This window comes from Podarcis muralis, chromosome 5 (assembly GCF_964188315.1).
Source record: "Podarcis muralis chromosome 5, rPodMur119.hap1.1, whole genome shotgun sequence".
NCBI lineage: Eukaryota > Metazoa > Chordata > Lepidosauria > Squamata > Lacertidae > Podarcis > Podarcis muralis.
This window is the reverse complement of record NC_135659.1, coordinates 80,021,842-80,035,294: the sequence shown is the minus strand read 5'-3', so window position 1 is coordinate 80,035,294 and position 13,453 is coordinate 80,021,842. Positions and strand designations below refer to the sequence as shown.

Sequence of the window (13,453 nt, the reverse complement as noted above, 5' to 3'; positions counted from 1 at the left end):
AACTCTAAGCCAAACCATGGCTCAGCTCCCAGTACAGTAGCTGCAATTTCCTCCCTGTGCATCAGCACACTTTCTCGTTCACAGTGAGCCGTAGATTGGCTTAGCGTTACATGTGGGCCAAACCAAAGTACCATTTTATAATGAGGTGGTCAAGAAAATGGACCCTTTTCACTAATTATTCAAACTGTTTACAAATCCGTGCGATTCTACTGTAGAGCAAGAAAGCGGGGTGGGGAAATCGTGCTATTTAAAACATAGCTGAACGCATACATTTAATCTCCTGTAATGATGTCAGCGGGTGGCGCTGTGGGTAAAAGCCTCAGTGCCTAGGGCTTGCCGATCAAAAGGTCGGCGGTTCGAATCCCCGCGGCGGGTGCGCTCCCGTTGTTCGGTCCCAGCGCCTGCCAACCTAGCAGTTCGAAAGCACTCCCGGGTGCAAGTAGATAAATAGGGACCGCTTACTGGTGGGAAGGTAAACAGCGTTTCCGTGTGCGGCTCTGGCTCGTCAGAGCAGCAATGTCACGCTGGCCACGTGACCCGGAAGTGTCTCCGGACAGCGCTGGCCCCCGGCCTCTTGAGTGAGATGGGCGCACAACCCTAGAGTCTGTCAAGACTGGCCCGTACGGGCAGGGGTACCTTTACCTTTACTAATGATGTCAGCTGAATGATTAATGACACTTCCGACCAAACTCATGTCATATTTGCATTTGCGTTTTATGATGGCAGCAGGAAACAGAATGACTTTCCGCCTCCAGAAGTCAATTTTGAAACAGTGTCTGGGAATCTTGTTCCAGTAATGAGTTCAAATATCTGAAATTCAAGGGAGCAAATCCTGCCCGATATGTTCGGTCAGGGATTAGATAAAGGTACATCTCCTATGCCTGTGTGAGATTGGTTTGCATTTCCAATAATGACTACGGCAAGCTGCTTTCACTGACTGATCAGCAAGGATAATTTTAACTGGTGAATGAATATGAGAAAACCCAAACTGTCCCCCAGATGTCCCAGGAATAAAAAAGAGCAGTGTCCATCAAGTACATTAGTGGCTGTGAATCTAGGCCATGTGACACCTACCCACTGCTTTTAATCCTGAAGGATTCTGCTGAAGCTGAAAGGAATATTTTCTGGCAGACAGATATATCTGGCACAGCCTGTGCTATGTGAGGAGAGGCCACTGAGGGCCAACTGGTGCAAGCAAAATCTATTAGTAAAACTTGCCCTGGGCTTTGCTGCTGTCTGTCCACAGGTAGGGATTGGCATATCAGTCTGCATCCAGTCTATATCACTTTTGTATGTGCTCATTCATAAATCAGTTTTGTCCTGTTTCCACGTCAATCTTCCTTTTTAAAAAAATCAAAATTAATATTTATAGAAAACTTACGCTTGGGATGCCAGAAATGGGATGAGGCATTTCTACCCTAGGTGTGGGGTGAAGGAATACTGTTTTAAGATCAAAATGTAACTATCTCCCTGACACCTCTCCTCTAGTTCCACAACTTTCAGCTGGGCTCCTGTAACAGAAGAGAACTCAGGTGTACCTGTGGGGTCAGACTGCAGGTAGAATAACTCAGCACTTCTCACTTCCTTGCCCCTCTTCCTCTTCAAACAGGCACCCACACAGCTCCTGCTTTATACAGGGTTGGAGCAGACCCACATTTAGACAGATCTACTGCTGTCAAATTTAGTTTATGGGGCTGGTCTAGACATTTCCTCTCCTCCTTTTGCACACCACCAGAATCTGTTCTGGAGAGTCCTTCAACCCCCCAGAAAATATTTTCTTCTCTTTTAAAAAAAAAATAAATTTTTATTATTTTTCTCCTTAAACAATATTTTTGACAATACAATAACAAACATAAAAACTTTCTGCTCTGCCAAGCATATGACTTCTCTCCCTCTCTTCAGTAGGTTTTCCGCTTTCAAGTCCTATCGCCCACTTTAGCTCTTTAACTTCTATTGTACACATTGTAGGAGTTATTTCAATCCTGCTAGTGTCTTCAAGTTTTTGCAATTATTATTCAAATATCCTATAAATTTACTCCAATCCCTTTGAAATTTTTGATCGTCCTGGTCACAAATCCTGCAGATCAGTGGCCAAGTCTCCAAAGTCCATCATTTTCGCCTGCCACTCTGCAATCATTGGTAACTCCTGTGATTTCCACTTTGGGGCCATTAAATGTTCTCGCTGCTACTGTGGTGTACATAAATAGTCTTTGGTCTATCTTTGCAATTTCCTCTCCCATCAAACCTAGCAAGAATGCTTCCAGTTTTTTGGGAAAGGTATATCTAAACATCTTTTTTAATTCATTATAGATCAATTCCCAGAATGTTTTTACTTTGTCACATGTCCACCACATATGGTAAAAATCTCCATCTGATTCTTTACATTTCCAGCATGTTTTATCTCTCATCCTATACATTTTCGCTAACTTTACTGGTGTCAAATTCTCATATTCTGGACTAATCTCCATCTGATTCTTTACATTTCCAGCATGTTTTATCTCTCATCCTATACATTTTCGCTAACTTTACTGGTGTCAAATACCATCTATACCTTCTTCATTACATTTTCTTTAATGCCATACAAGCTGTAAATTTCAAATTTTCATTCCACACTTTTGTCCAAGAATCAAACTCAATATTATGCCCAAAATCTATTGCCCATTTTATCATCACTTCTTTGACTTCCTCATTTTTAGTATACCATTCTAACAACAAATCGTATATCTTAGATAATAATTTACCTCTGCTTGCCCACAGATTGATTTGAAATATTGATTTTTTTATTTTCAAAGCCACCCAGAAAATATTTTCAGGCTGCATAGTGGGCTGGAGGGAACAGGAGAAAAAAAAGGAAGTTCCATTGTGTGCACAGAAATAGGTACATGAGTGGAGCAGAACTGGATACAGCACTAGGGTTTAAAAGGGAATTGGACAAATTCATGGCGGAAAGGTCTATCAATTGCTATTAGCCATGACAGTTCAATGGAACCACTATAGAGGAAGTACACTTTGCATTAGGGCAAAGAATGAGGGATATTTTTTGTCTTCATCCCCTGCTTGTGAGCTTCCTAGGAGGATCTATCTACTTGGGGAGCAGGATACTGAGCTAATGGACCTCTGGACTAATCCATCAAAGGTCTTCTTGTGTGCTTATGGTCTTAAACCTTTGATAAAGGGACAAAAGCACACCAAATCTCACTGGATTTTATTTTTTTTAAATCCAGTTAACAGACTTAAGGTATACAGTACTATACACTAATGGAGAAATGGGGAACCTGTGACCTTCCAGATGCTGTAGGACTATAAATCCCATCACCCCAGATCATTACCCACACTGACTGGGGCTGATGGGAACTGGAGTCTAAGAATATCTGGAGGTCCATATGTTCTCCACTAATGCAAACCATGAGACCTGTGCCTCACTATAGCATGTACAAATACAGCATTCATGTGGTTAAAACAAAGGGTTACAGAAAATACGAGGGGTTCCTGTAGTATATTAGCATATAGTTGCTATTTCAGAAATGTGAGAATCATCCTTAAGGCTGGATTCCTACGCAACTGAATTCAGTGGAACTCACTCCTGAGAAATTATACATAGGATTGAGTTGCAAATCTGTTCAATCATTCTGACAAAGCAATGGTATAAATTGGATGCTAATATCTGTTCTATACCAAAGGGGCTCAAGAGGAGGAGAACTGTAAAACATTTATTTTAGCCCTCCTGCCCTGCCTGCAGGCTCCCGTCAATCATAAAAAGACCCATTCAGGGCCATTTATTTCTGGCTGCAAGGAGGCTATTTGGAAGCTATTTCACCAGTTGCTCAAGCTCCTCAAAATAGCACTCAGCAGCAGACTGACCATTCGTAGTCTCTTGACTCTCTGTTTGTGACATCTTCGTCTAAATAAATCACACAAATACCACCACACTGATACAAATACAAATCAGTGGGCTTTGGTATATTATTATACTACTAAGGCTACTTTTTATGGCCTCCACCGATTTCTATGAAATCCTCCTATTGCCTCAGAATACATATTTTTAATGAGTATTTTCCCTCTGATTAATCAACTGAAGTCTTGTTAGGTTGCAATCCTGTGCACACTTCCCTGTGAGAAAGGCCTATACACACTTATCTGAGAGTAAGCCCCACTGATCTCAATGGGACTTAGTTCTGAGTAGAGATGTATAGAACTGCATGCAAAATCAGGTAAAGATTACAATTATATATATCTGTATGTGTGTCTGTATACACATACATACATATACATGCCAATGTAACATTCAGAACTAGGGGTTAACCTTAAAGTGCTAAGCGGTTAACCTTAAATTCATCTGCTAATAATGTAAGTTGAAACTTGCTTGCGCTTAGCTTGCACACATTCAGCTTTATGCACTTGGTAAAAAAAAATTAAACAAAAACAGGGGCAGACATCTAGGAAAAAAGATTTTGGCAATCCCACCTACCATTGAACTCAATGTGTTTTGACTGTACAGTGATACCTTGGTTTACAACCATAATCCGTTCCAGAGGTCCGGCTGTAAACGAAAACAGGTTGTAACCCAAGGTGCACTTTCACCAATGGGGCCTCCAAAAAAAAAATAATGGGTTGTAATAAAAAAAAATGGGTTGTAATCAAAAAAAGGGGCACGCACTTCCGGGTTTGATGTGGCTGTAATCCAAAATGGTTGCAAACCAAGGTACCACTGTACACAATTTTGGCTTTACACACTATCCCTGGAACATAACCACCATGTAAGATAAGAGTTGCCGGTATGTAGTTCTCTGATTAAATACTATTCTTGGCTGTGAAATCATGAGAAGTATAGAATTATGACATATGACATGGGCCAATTGCATGGTTTTCCTCACTCAATGCCTATGCCTATGCAATGTTTCAAGTCATTTGACAGCAAAGCTACTTGGTTCAGCACCCCCTCTCCAACTCATGCATGCTGCGTTTTAAATGCCCTCCACTCAAACACTTCATAGGACTTCAGCTTATGGGCTGTGCCATAGTAATGTCAGCTTTGGCTTTAGGCTTTACTCTGCTTAGTACCTCGCCACTGCTGAAAGTCAGCAAATCAAAGCTGGGCTGATTTCATTTCCTACCTGGCTGATAGAAATCCGGAGATAGTTCCCTGGCCATCGACCTGGCTAAAGTGGATTCATTGTTAGCTGCCACTGCTGCTTGCTCAGCCCCTTCTGACTTGGCTTTGGCATGGGCAGTCCTGTGGAGAGAACATCCATCATGGCAATTAGTATTTCCATTTGTTGCCAAGGCTGTCTTAGGCTGAGTTCCTCAGCCATTTATTCCAAGGTGGCTCTTCTGATGCGAATAGGACTCTTCCTTAATAAGTGGTTTCATAATGACAGCCTTGCATGATTGCTCAGTTCCTTAATATAGACCTTGCTTTGTAATTAATTGTTTTAAAACATAAAATAAAAGGAGTAAGGAAGAATGAAAAATACATATTGTCATGATACACATTTTACTAGCTTGTTGATTAGTAGATCCAGCTTTTGTATTTATATTTATGTTGCAGTGTTGTTAGCAAAGTATAGAATTCAACATTTTCTTCTGTTTTATTACACCAGTACATCATAAAATAAACTCCACTTCTCCATTAAAGGTAAAGGTACCCCTGCCCGTACGGGCCAGTCTTGACAGACTCTGGGGTTGTGCGCCCATCTCACTCAAGAGGCCGGGGGCCAGCGCTGTCCGGAGACACTTCCGGGTCACGTGGCCAGCGTGACATCGCTGCTCTGGCGAGCCAGAGCCGCACACGTAAACGCCGTTTACCTTCCCACTAGAAAGCGGTCCCTATTTATCTACTTGCACCCACGGGTGCTTTCGAACTGCTAGGTTGGCAGGCGCTGGCACCGAGCAGCGGGAGCGCACCCCGCCACGGGGATTCAAACCGCCGACCATGCGATCGGCAAGCCCTAGGCGCTGAGGCTTTTACCCACAGCGCTACCCGCGAATAATTTGTCTCCCTCCTTGTACTCTACTATATTGGGCAGCTTGACCATATGGACCTCCTCCCATATCTTCATTATCCAGTCCTGCAGTGTTGGAGAATTTACTTTTCTCCTACAGTGATTAATGACCATATGGGCAGCAGTCAATAAATGTGTAATCGTTGATCTACCTTCTGGGAAAACAAAAACTTTTGCATATCTCAAAAGCACAGATTTCCTGGTAAGTTATATACTGTTATACTTTCAGTTTCCACTAATATAGTTACCTTGCTTATTGTCCATAAAGCAAAAATAAGCTCCAAGTTCCTACAATTTCTTATTTGTCTTATTTTGAAAATTTGATCCCTAAAAGATTTATGACCCCTATATATAGTCTGCTTGCAGTAGCAGGTTGCTTGAAAAACCAACAAAGTCAAAAGAACATAGGGAGAACCCAGCTAGACCAGGCCCATGTAGTGCAACATCCTGTTCTCACAGTGGCCAACTAGATGCCTGTGGGAAGCATGCAAGCAAGTCCTGAGCCCAACACCACTCTCCCCTTCTGCAGTTTCCAGCAACCAGTATTCAGAAGCTGTGGAGGCAAAACATAGCCATAATGCCTAATAGTCACTGATAGTCTTATCCTTCATGAATTTGCCTAATCCTCTTTTAAATCAAAAAGTTTAGGGACGCAGGTGGCGCTGTGGGTTAAGTCTAGGACTTGCCGATCAGAAGGTCGGCGGTTCAAATCCCCGCGACGGGGTGAACTCCCGTTGCTCGGTCCCTGCTCCTGCCCACCTAGCAGTTCGAAAGCACGTCAAAGTGCAAGTAGATAAACAGGTGCCACTCTGGCAGGAAGGTAAACGGCGTTTCCGTGCGCTGCTCTGGTTCGCCAGAAGCGGCTTAGTCATGCTGGCCACATGACCCGGAAGCTGTACGCCGGCTCCCTCGGCCAATAAAGCAAGATGAGCGTCGCAACCCCAGAGTCGGTCACGACTGGACCTAATGGTCAGGGGTCCCTTTACCTTTTAAATCAAAACTCCCAGACTCTTTTTATTATGAAGATTACAGATTTATTCTGTTCACATTAAGCAATCATCATTGAGAAAACCAATTTTACCAGGACCAAGAAAATTGTTGTCACTGACAAAATTCAATTCAGTCCTGCCCCTGCCCTGTTACTTTGGTGATGTATGTTATCTGCTATTGCTATTGTGGATAAAGTGTGACGTTTCTGCAACCGTCATGGGCATCTACTGAAGATACCCTTTCTGCACAACCAGATTTTTTGCTCAGTAATTGCAGTGTTGCAGCTTTGCAGATCTAGCACATTTCCTCTGCTCTCAAAATACTGCTGGTGGAAGAAGCACATATGATAACATATGGCCGTCAGAGTTGTGAAAAAACACGGTAGCTCCACAACAAAAGTGCTACCTTGAAAGGAGGCATTTGGGTGCAGCATACGGGTAACAACTGTGTGACTGTTGTGCTGTAAAGTGATAGTCTGAGAAGGCTTTTTAGCAAGGAAGCAGAGTTGATCTTGCACAGTTTTTCTCCATAAAATAAAAAAAATCCTTCCAGTAGCACCTTAGGGACCAACTAAGTTTGTTATTGGTATGAGCATTCGTGTGCAAGGAATTTTTTTATTTTGTTTTGACTACGGCTTCCTACCTATATCTAGTTCTTCTCCATGCAAGGTATGCCAAGGAAAACTAATAAACCATATTTCTTTATTTTCTTTTTGATACTTTTTATTTTAGTTTTCACAATATAAACAATAACAAAGATGCAGCAAGAAACAAAGCACAAAGTCAAGAAATGCAGCACAGAGCAGAAAGACTGTTTCAATCTGCAGAATGAAGAGTGTCCAGCAGTTGGACCAGCCAGAAGATCCTATATGCTGTAGGAAGGCTCTTGTCGTCCATCTTAGCCACGCAAGCAATAAAACAGTACCATCCTGCTGTAAATGTGTTTGTGTTCTTTTCCCCCTCTTGCCATCCTCAGTTTATGGGTAAGTTTCTCATTTGAGGCAATCTGCCGTATCAATTGATACAAAGTTCTGGGAGAAGCCCCCTCCATGTCCTTCCAATAACAGTATCCAACATCAAGTCCCACAGTGGCCAAGCAAATAAACCTGGGAAATTGAAAAACTGGGCATGACCCTTCTTTCTGCTGTTCCCCAGCATCTGGTACTTAGAGATATGCTGCCCCTGAACCTTGAAAGAGCATATGTGTGTGTGTGTGTGTAAAGGGACGCCTGACCATTAGGTCCAGTCGTGGCCGACTCTGGGGTTGCGGCACTCATCTCGCTTTACTGGCCAAGGGAGCCGGCGTACAACTTGCGGGTCATGTGGCCAGCATGACTAAGCCGCTTCTGGCGAACCAGAGCAGCACACGGAAACACTGTTTACCTTCCCGCCGGAGCAGTACCTATTTATCTACTTGCACTTTGAGGTGCTTTCAAACTGCTAGGTTGGCAGGAGCAGGGACCGAGCAACAGGAGCTCACCCCGTTGCGAGGATTTGAACCGCCGACCTTCTGATCGGCAAGTCCTAGGCCCTGTGGTTTAACCCACAGCGCCACCCGTGTCTCATACACACACACACACACACACACACACACCATGGCTATTAGCAATTGATAACCTTCTCCTCCATGAATTTGTCTAATCCCCTTCTAAAGCCATCTAACCAAGTGCCCTTCACCATATCTTGTGGCAGCAAATAATCCTTAAGTTGGGGTAGCCAACAAGTTGCCCTTCAGACGTTGTTGCCACTCCCATCATCCCTGACCACTAGTTATGCTGGCCGGGGCTGACCGAACTGGAGCCCAACAGTATCTTAAGGGCACCACATTGGCTACGTCTGCCATAGGTTAACTATGTGCTGTATGAAGAAGTGAATCTTTCAAAGGCACTTAAGTATCTACATTCCAATGAAACATTTCAAGAATCTCACATGAGTCACTTAGTGTGTACACAGCACTCTCTGCCCTCCCTCCAGCAATGCTATTTAGATAACCCACAGGACATTCTGTTTCTTGATGCACAAATCCCACCATGCTTCAACCTCCTTTGTATTGAAAGCACGATTCTTCCTATTAACTCATCCAGAGAGATCCCTATCCTTTGAGGGCTGTTCTGTGGGGGAATGTTTTTTGGCACCCTGCATCCTGTTAAGCAGCTCTCTGGCTCCACGACCATTTGGAGACATTTGGCCGAGGAGGTAGAAATCTGCAGTTTTAAGCCCTGACAGCTCACAGAAGGCCCCCAAGAAGCTGTAAACAGGCACAGCATCTCCTTTTTTGGTAGCATATAATCAGTGTGATTAATTCCACTGTAATCTGTGGGAGGCCCAATGGCATATTTATGTCTTATTGTGCCTAAAGAACTGATGTTGGAAGCAAAATGTCCAGAATATGCAGCACAAGGTAAAATCAATCTTTAACCAGATCTTTAACCACAAAAGATTTAACTCTCCAGAGGAACTCACTGAGAAGAGGCACAGCGTGAAAAACCCAATCAAAGCAGCTAATGGGCAAGGAGTTACTGGGAAGAGATGTAGGATTAATGTTCCTCCATTAATGCACTTGATGTGTGTCTGTTTATGGAGAATTAGGAACATAAGGAAGTTGCCTTATATCAAGTCCAAATATTGGTATGTATAATGCAGCATTATCTAGTCCAACTGGCAGAAGCTCTCTGGGTTTCAAGACAGGAGTTTTTCCCTGGGCCAATCTAAAAATGTTGAGGATTGAACCTAGGACCTTTCATATACAAGCATGTGCTCTACCACTGAGCTATGACCTTTCCCTCATTTCAAAGGAACGGTGCTGAAATCTGTATCCTTCAACACGAAAATATGAGCATAGAAAATTGTGGAAGTTGCCAATATATAAGTTGCTGGCTCACCCTTTAACTTCTTCCTGTATATAGCCCTGGGGACAATTATTTATGTTTGCAATACAAGACACTATCCTCAGTGTAATGTAGAAAATGACTTATTGTGATTAATGGTAGCAATATAGGGATACATCAAACAATTCAATATTCTTCCTCCAGTAGTCTTCACAAGCAGCAACATTCCAATAGCACCTACTATCATAGACTCTATTCTTCAACAAAAAGATGAGGCTGTGCTATGGTGGAAAAACTTATTTTCCTTTTATTCGAAACCTCTCCTGTCACAGCTATGTAACGTGGCTACCTCAATGGAAGTTCAAATATCAGTTAACATCTTTCTCCACTGACAGCTATAAGCTCAGCCCTCCTCAGTCATTCGTGACTCCAGAAAAATGAGATCAAAGGAACAACTTGGCAATAACATCAGACAACCCCTCATCATGCTAATCTTCAGGCGTCTCCATGCACAAGGGTCTTCCCTCAAAGGCTGCTGTCTAGAACTTTAGCACGATTGCATCAGCCCATCTTAAGCAGTACCTTCCTTTTAAGCACAAAAAACACCAACAAAGCCAGGGATGAATGAAGAAGTTAATCAGAGTTGGTCCTCCTAAGATAAACACACCTGAAATACTTGTTTGTGTTCATACAAGGAATGAGTAGTGATGGGAGCAAACAGCTTTGTAATAAATTGGGTGGGGTAAATTGAAACTTGAATTGGTATGAGATCAAAATGCTGTTTATCTCTTCTTATGTGACGGAGCCACACTTGCACTTGTCCTGTGCTTTCAAAGCCAAGGAACTGAGCAGTTTTTTGTTTGCCCCACTGCTTTCCCTGGGAAACCTGCCCCTTATCGCTGAATCAGAACAAACGTCAATCCACGGAAAACCTGATGGATGTTTGCTCCAATTCAGCTGTAAAGAGTGGGTTTTCCCAGGTGAAAACAGTGGGACAAGAGAAGTGTGAATGAGACCTCTATGAATGGTTTGGGGGCAGCTGGTAGGATGGCCACATAGGCAAAATTTAGGAATAATCACTATACTTTCAACAGAAATATATTACATTTCACCGTAGTGACTACGGCACCTCCAAACTGTCACTATTTTGCAGGAGGCAAACATTTAGGTTTGCACAGTTAAAAGTGGATTAAAGTGCTCTGCTGCCCCAGCACAACAAGTTGACATAAGAAACAACAACAGACTTATGTGGTTAGGAAAGTGACAGGGAAATCCACTGAAAAGTCTGGGATGAACAAGTGATCAATGGGAAGAGATATAGACGCCTTGCAAGCAAGTCATGATAAACGCAAGATGAACAGTCATTGTTGTATAATTTCCCTGTAAACCAAATCATAACAAAAGCTCAACAAAGGCAGTACAATAGTCTAACCACAATGAAAGCTTTCTGGAAGCAAATCAGGATAAATGCTGAATAACCATGTCACCTGGCGTGCCTGCTCAGTCTCCAGTCCCAATGCTAACTGTTGATGGGCAAACTTCAAAGTGCCTGATCTCTATTCTTACGGCTCTTAAAAGAACCTGTTTGGACTTGAACTGGACAACCTTTCAAATATAGGACTGTCTTCTGTAAAATAAGACTCATGGCCACCCTTGCAGGAAGTGAAGGACACTACATTCAGTATGACTGCAATGGGAATTCAAGCCAACAAGGCATTGGCATCTTGCAGGAATGCGAGTCATGCATTTCAATCTCCATTGCTGGTGACCACTTACACATTGCCAAAAAAGAAAAAGAAAATGCATCACCAAGGGAGAGACAAATGAGGATGGGCAACGTCATGGCCTCTCCTGCTCCCCCTTCTTAGGGATATTTATTTTTAAACCAGGCTTGGATTGGACAGCCTTTCAGTGTCGTGTCATGAAATTTACAACAGTAGGTACCATCACAGATCAAACCAGTAACAGAGAAAGGGGCAGGCAGCCTAGGAGGCAGGGGTGAGATGAAGGGTCAGGGTCGCAACCATGTGCCAGATGCACTGAGAGGAGGGAGGTGTGGGGAAAGGCATGAGGCTATGATGAGTCTCTAGATATAGGAATGACAGCCTTCACATTCCCTCACAGTCCTGCCTATTCCAGATAACTGGGTCAGGCTTCACAGGCAGAGCTCACCTTTCCCTGAATGAAAATGGAGGGCCACACTTCACAGTAAGCCAGGGGATGAACTGCATTTCTATTAAGAGAGACTTGGACAAATGGGCCCCAGGCCAATACTGAGAAAAAGTAACACTCAGTGTTCTGAGATCTGATACCTAAACACATACTTAACAAGAGCATCTATTTACCTGTTGAGTGATTCTGTCTATCCTTCCTTCATGGACCCTGGCAGTCTTTCACAGGTCACACAGATCATTTTGAATTACCCCCCCCCCCATTAGAAACCTACGGTCGCTATTTTCTTATCATTTAATAAAGAGGCAGGTTCTGAAGAGTGGATCTGTTTAAAGAACGACTGCCCAAGGATCAACACCTAGGATCGCTCAGATAATTAACACATGATCAAATGCTCCAGTTTAGCTGAGGCACTGCACTTTAACATAATTAAACTAAACATAAATCAAGCCCTACAAGGACATCAATATCTTCTTGGCATGAAACCCCACAGCTACTTAGATCATTAATTGTGGAAGAGATTGAATGATTGATGTCCCTTTGGAGCGTCCTGATCTGAGATGCAGTAGGCAACATACTCCTGCACGCGGTTGAGTTGGCAAGGAAGATTACAACCTTAACTAGGTTTCTTAAGAGGCATCTGAACTCTAACCATATGCTTAAAACAATAGTGAATTATCAAAAAGAAGACAAATGAGAATGGGGGACGGTTGAATTATGGCTTTCTATGTGAATAGAAAGAAGAAAAAGAAACTCACAGACTACACATATACCTAATGAAAAAACAATAGTCTTTCACATATAGAAGGTTATATCCACAGTGCAGCAAACCCAAGTTGCAGGCTGCAATGGGAAAATGTTGCAGGATGCAGGGGGCAGGGAGTGAAGGAGGAAGATGTGGTGAGGCCAATGAAGATAACCTTTTCCCCAAGCCACTATTTTGCCTTTGGTTCTGCCCTCAAGCCACTCTTTCTACCTGACTTCAGTTGGTGGGCCTTGGTTGTCTTGTTAAAAGCAAAGTAGACCTCATACGTCTCAATTCTGCCCACTGCTAGCTAGGGATAGGCAAATCCATCAGTTTTGTTTTCTCTCTGTTTCTCATTTCCCCACTCTTAAATTAAGATCTCTACATCTCCATATTGTTTTGCTTAAAAAAATGTCTTCATGAAAATTCAGCAGCATTTAGTACAAATTTCTCCTAACCTCTGTATGTTACTTTGTCTAATATACAAAGCAATTTCCCCTTATATAATGGGTTTCTGTATGCTATTTTTACTAATGGTAGGGCCAGATTCAACTAACAAGTCCTGCTAATAGAAACACCACACAATGGGGCTTTCCCCTCCCCCCACCTTCAAATTGGCTAGGGGTTGCGGGGAGAACATACAGAACAATGTGTGGGGCCAGTTGAGGGAGATTTTTCCATCTAGCAAGCTGAAATGCTTGTTCTGATAGAATGATT

The 13,453-nt window shown here is 42.8% G+C and overlaps 1 protein-coding gene across 5 annotated transcripts in view; it reads right to left on the bottom strand.

Annotated features, from left to right (window-relative positions):
* Positions 1-13,453, bottom strand: part of JPH2 (junctophilin 2) — a 67,985-nt gene that overhangs the window by 17,197 nt on the left and 37,335 nt on the right. For 3 of the 5 annotated variants that reach the window (XM_028735090.2, XM_028735087.2, XM_028735088.2), the window contains exon 3: positions 5,115-5,233. The exons of the other annotated variants lie outside the window; for them this stretch is intronic. In XM_028735090.2, coding sequence (XP_028590923.2) covers positions 5,160-5,233 — 74 coding nt within the window. In that variant the 3' untranslated portion in view covers positions 5,115-5,159. The remainder of the gene's footprint in view (positions 1-5,114; positions 5,234-13,453) is intronic. 5 annotated transcript variants of the gene reach the window in all.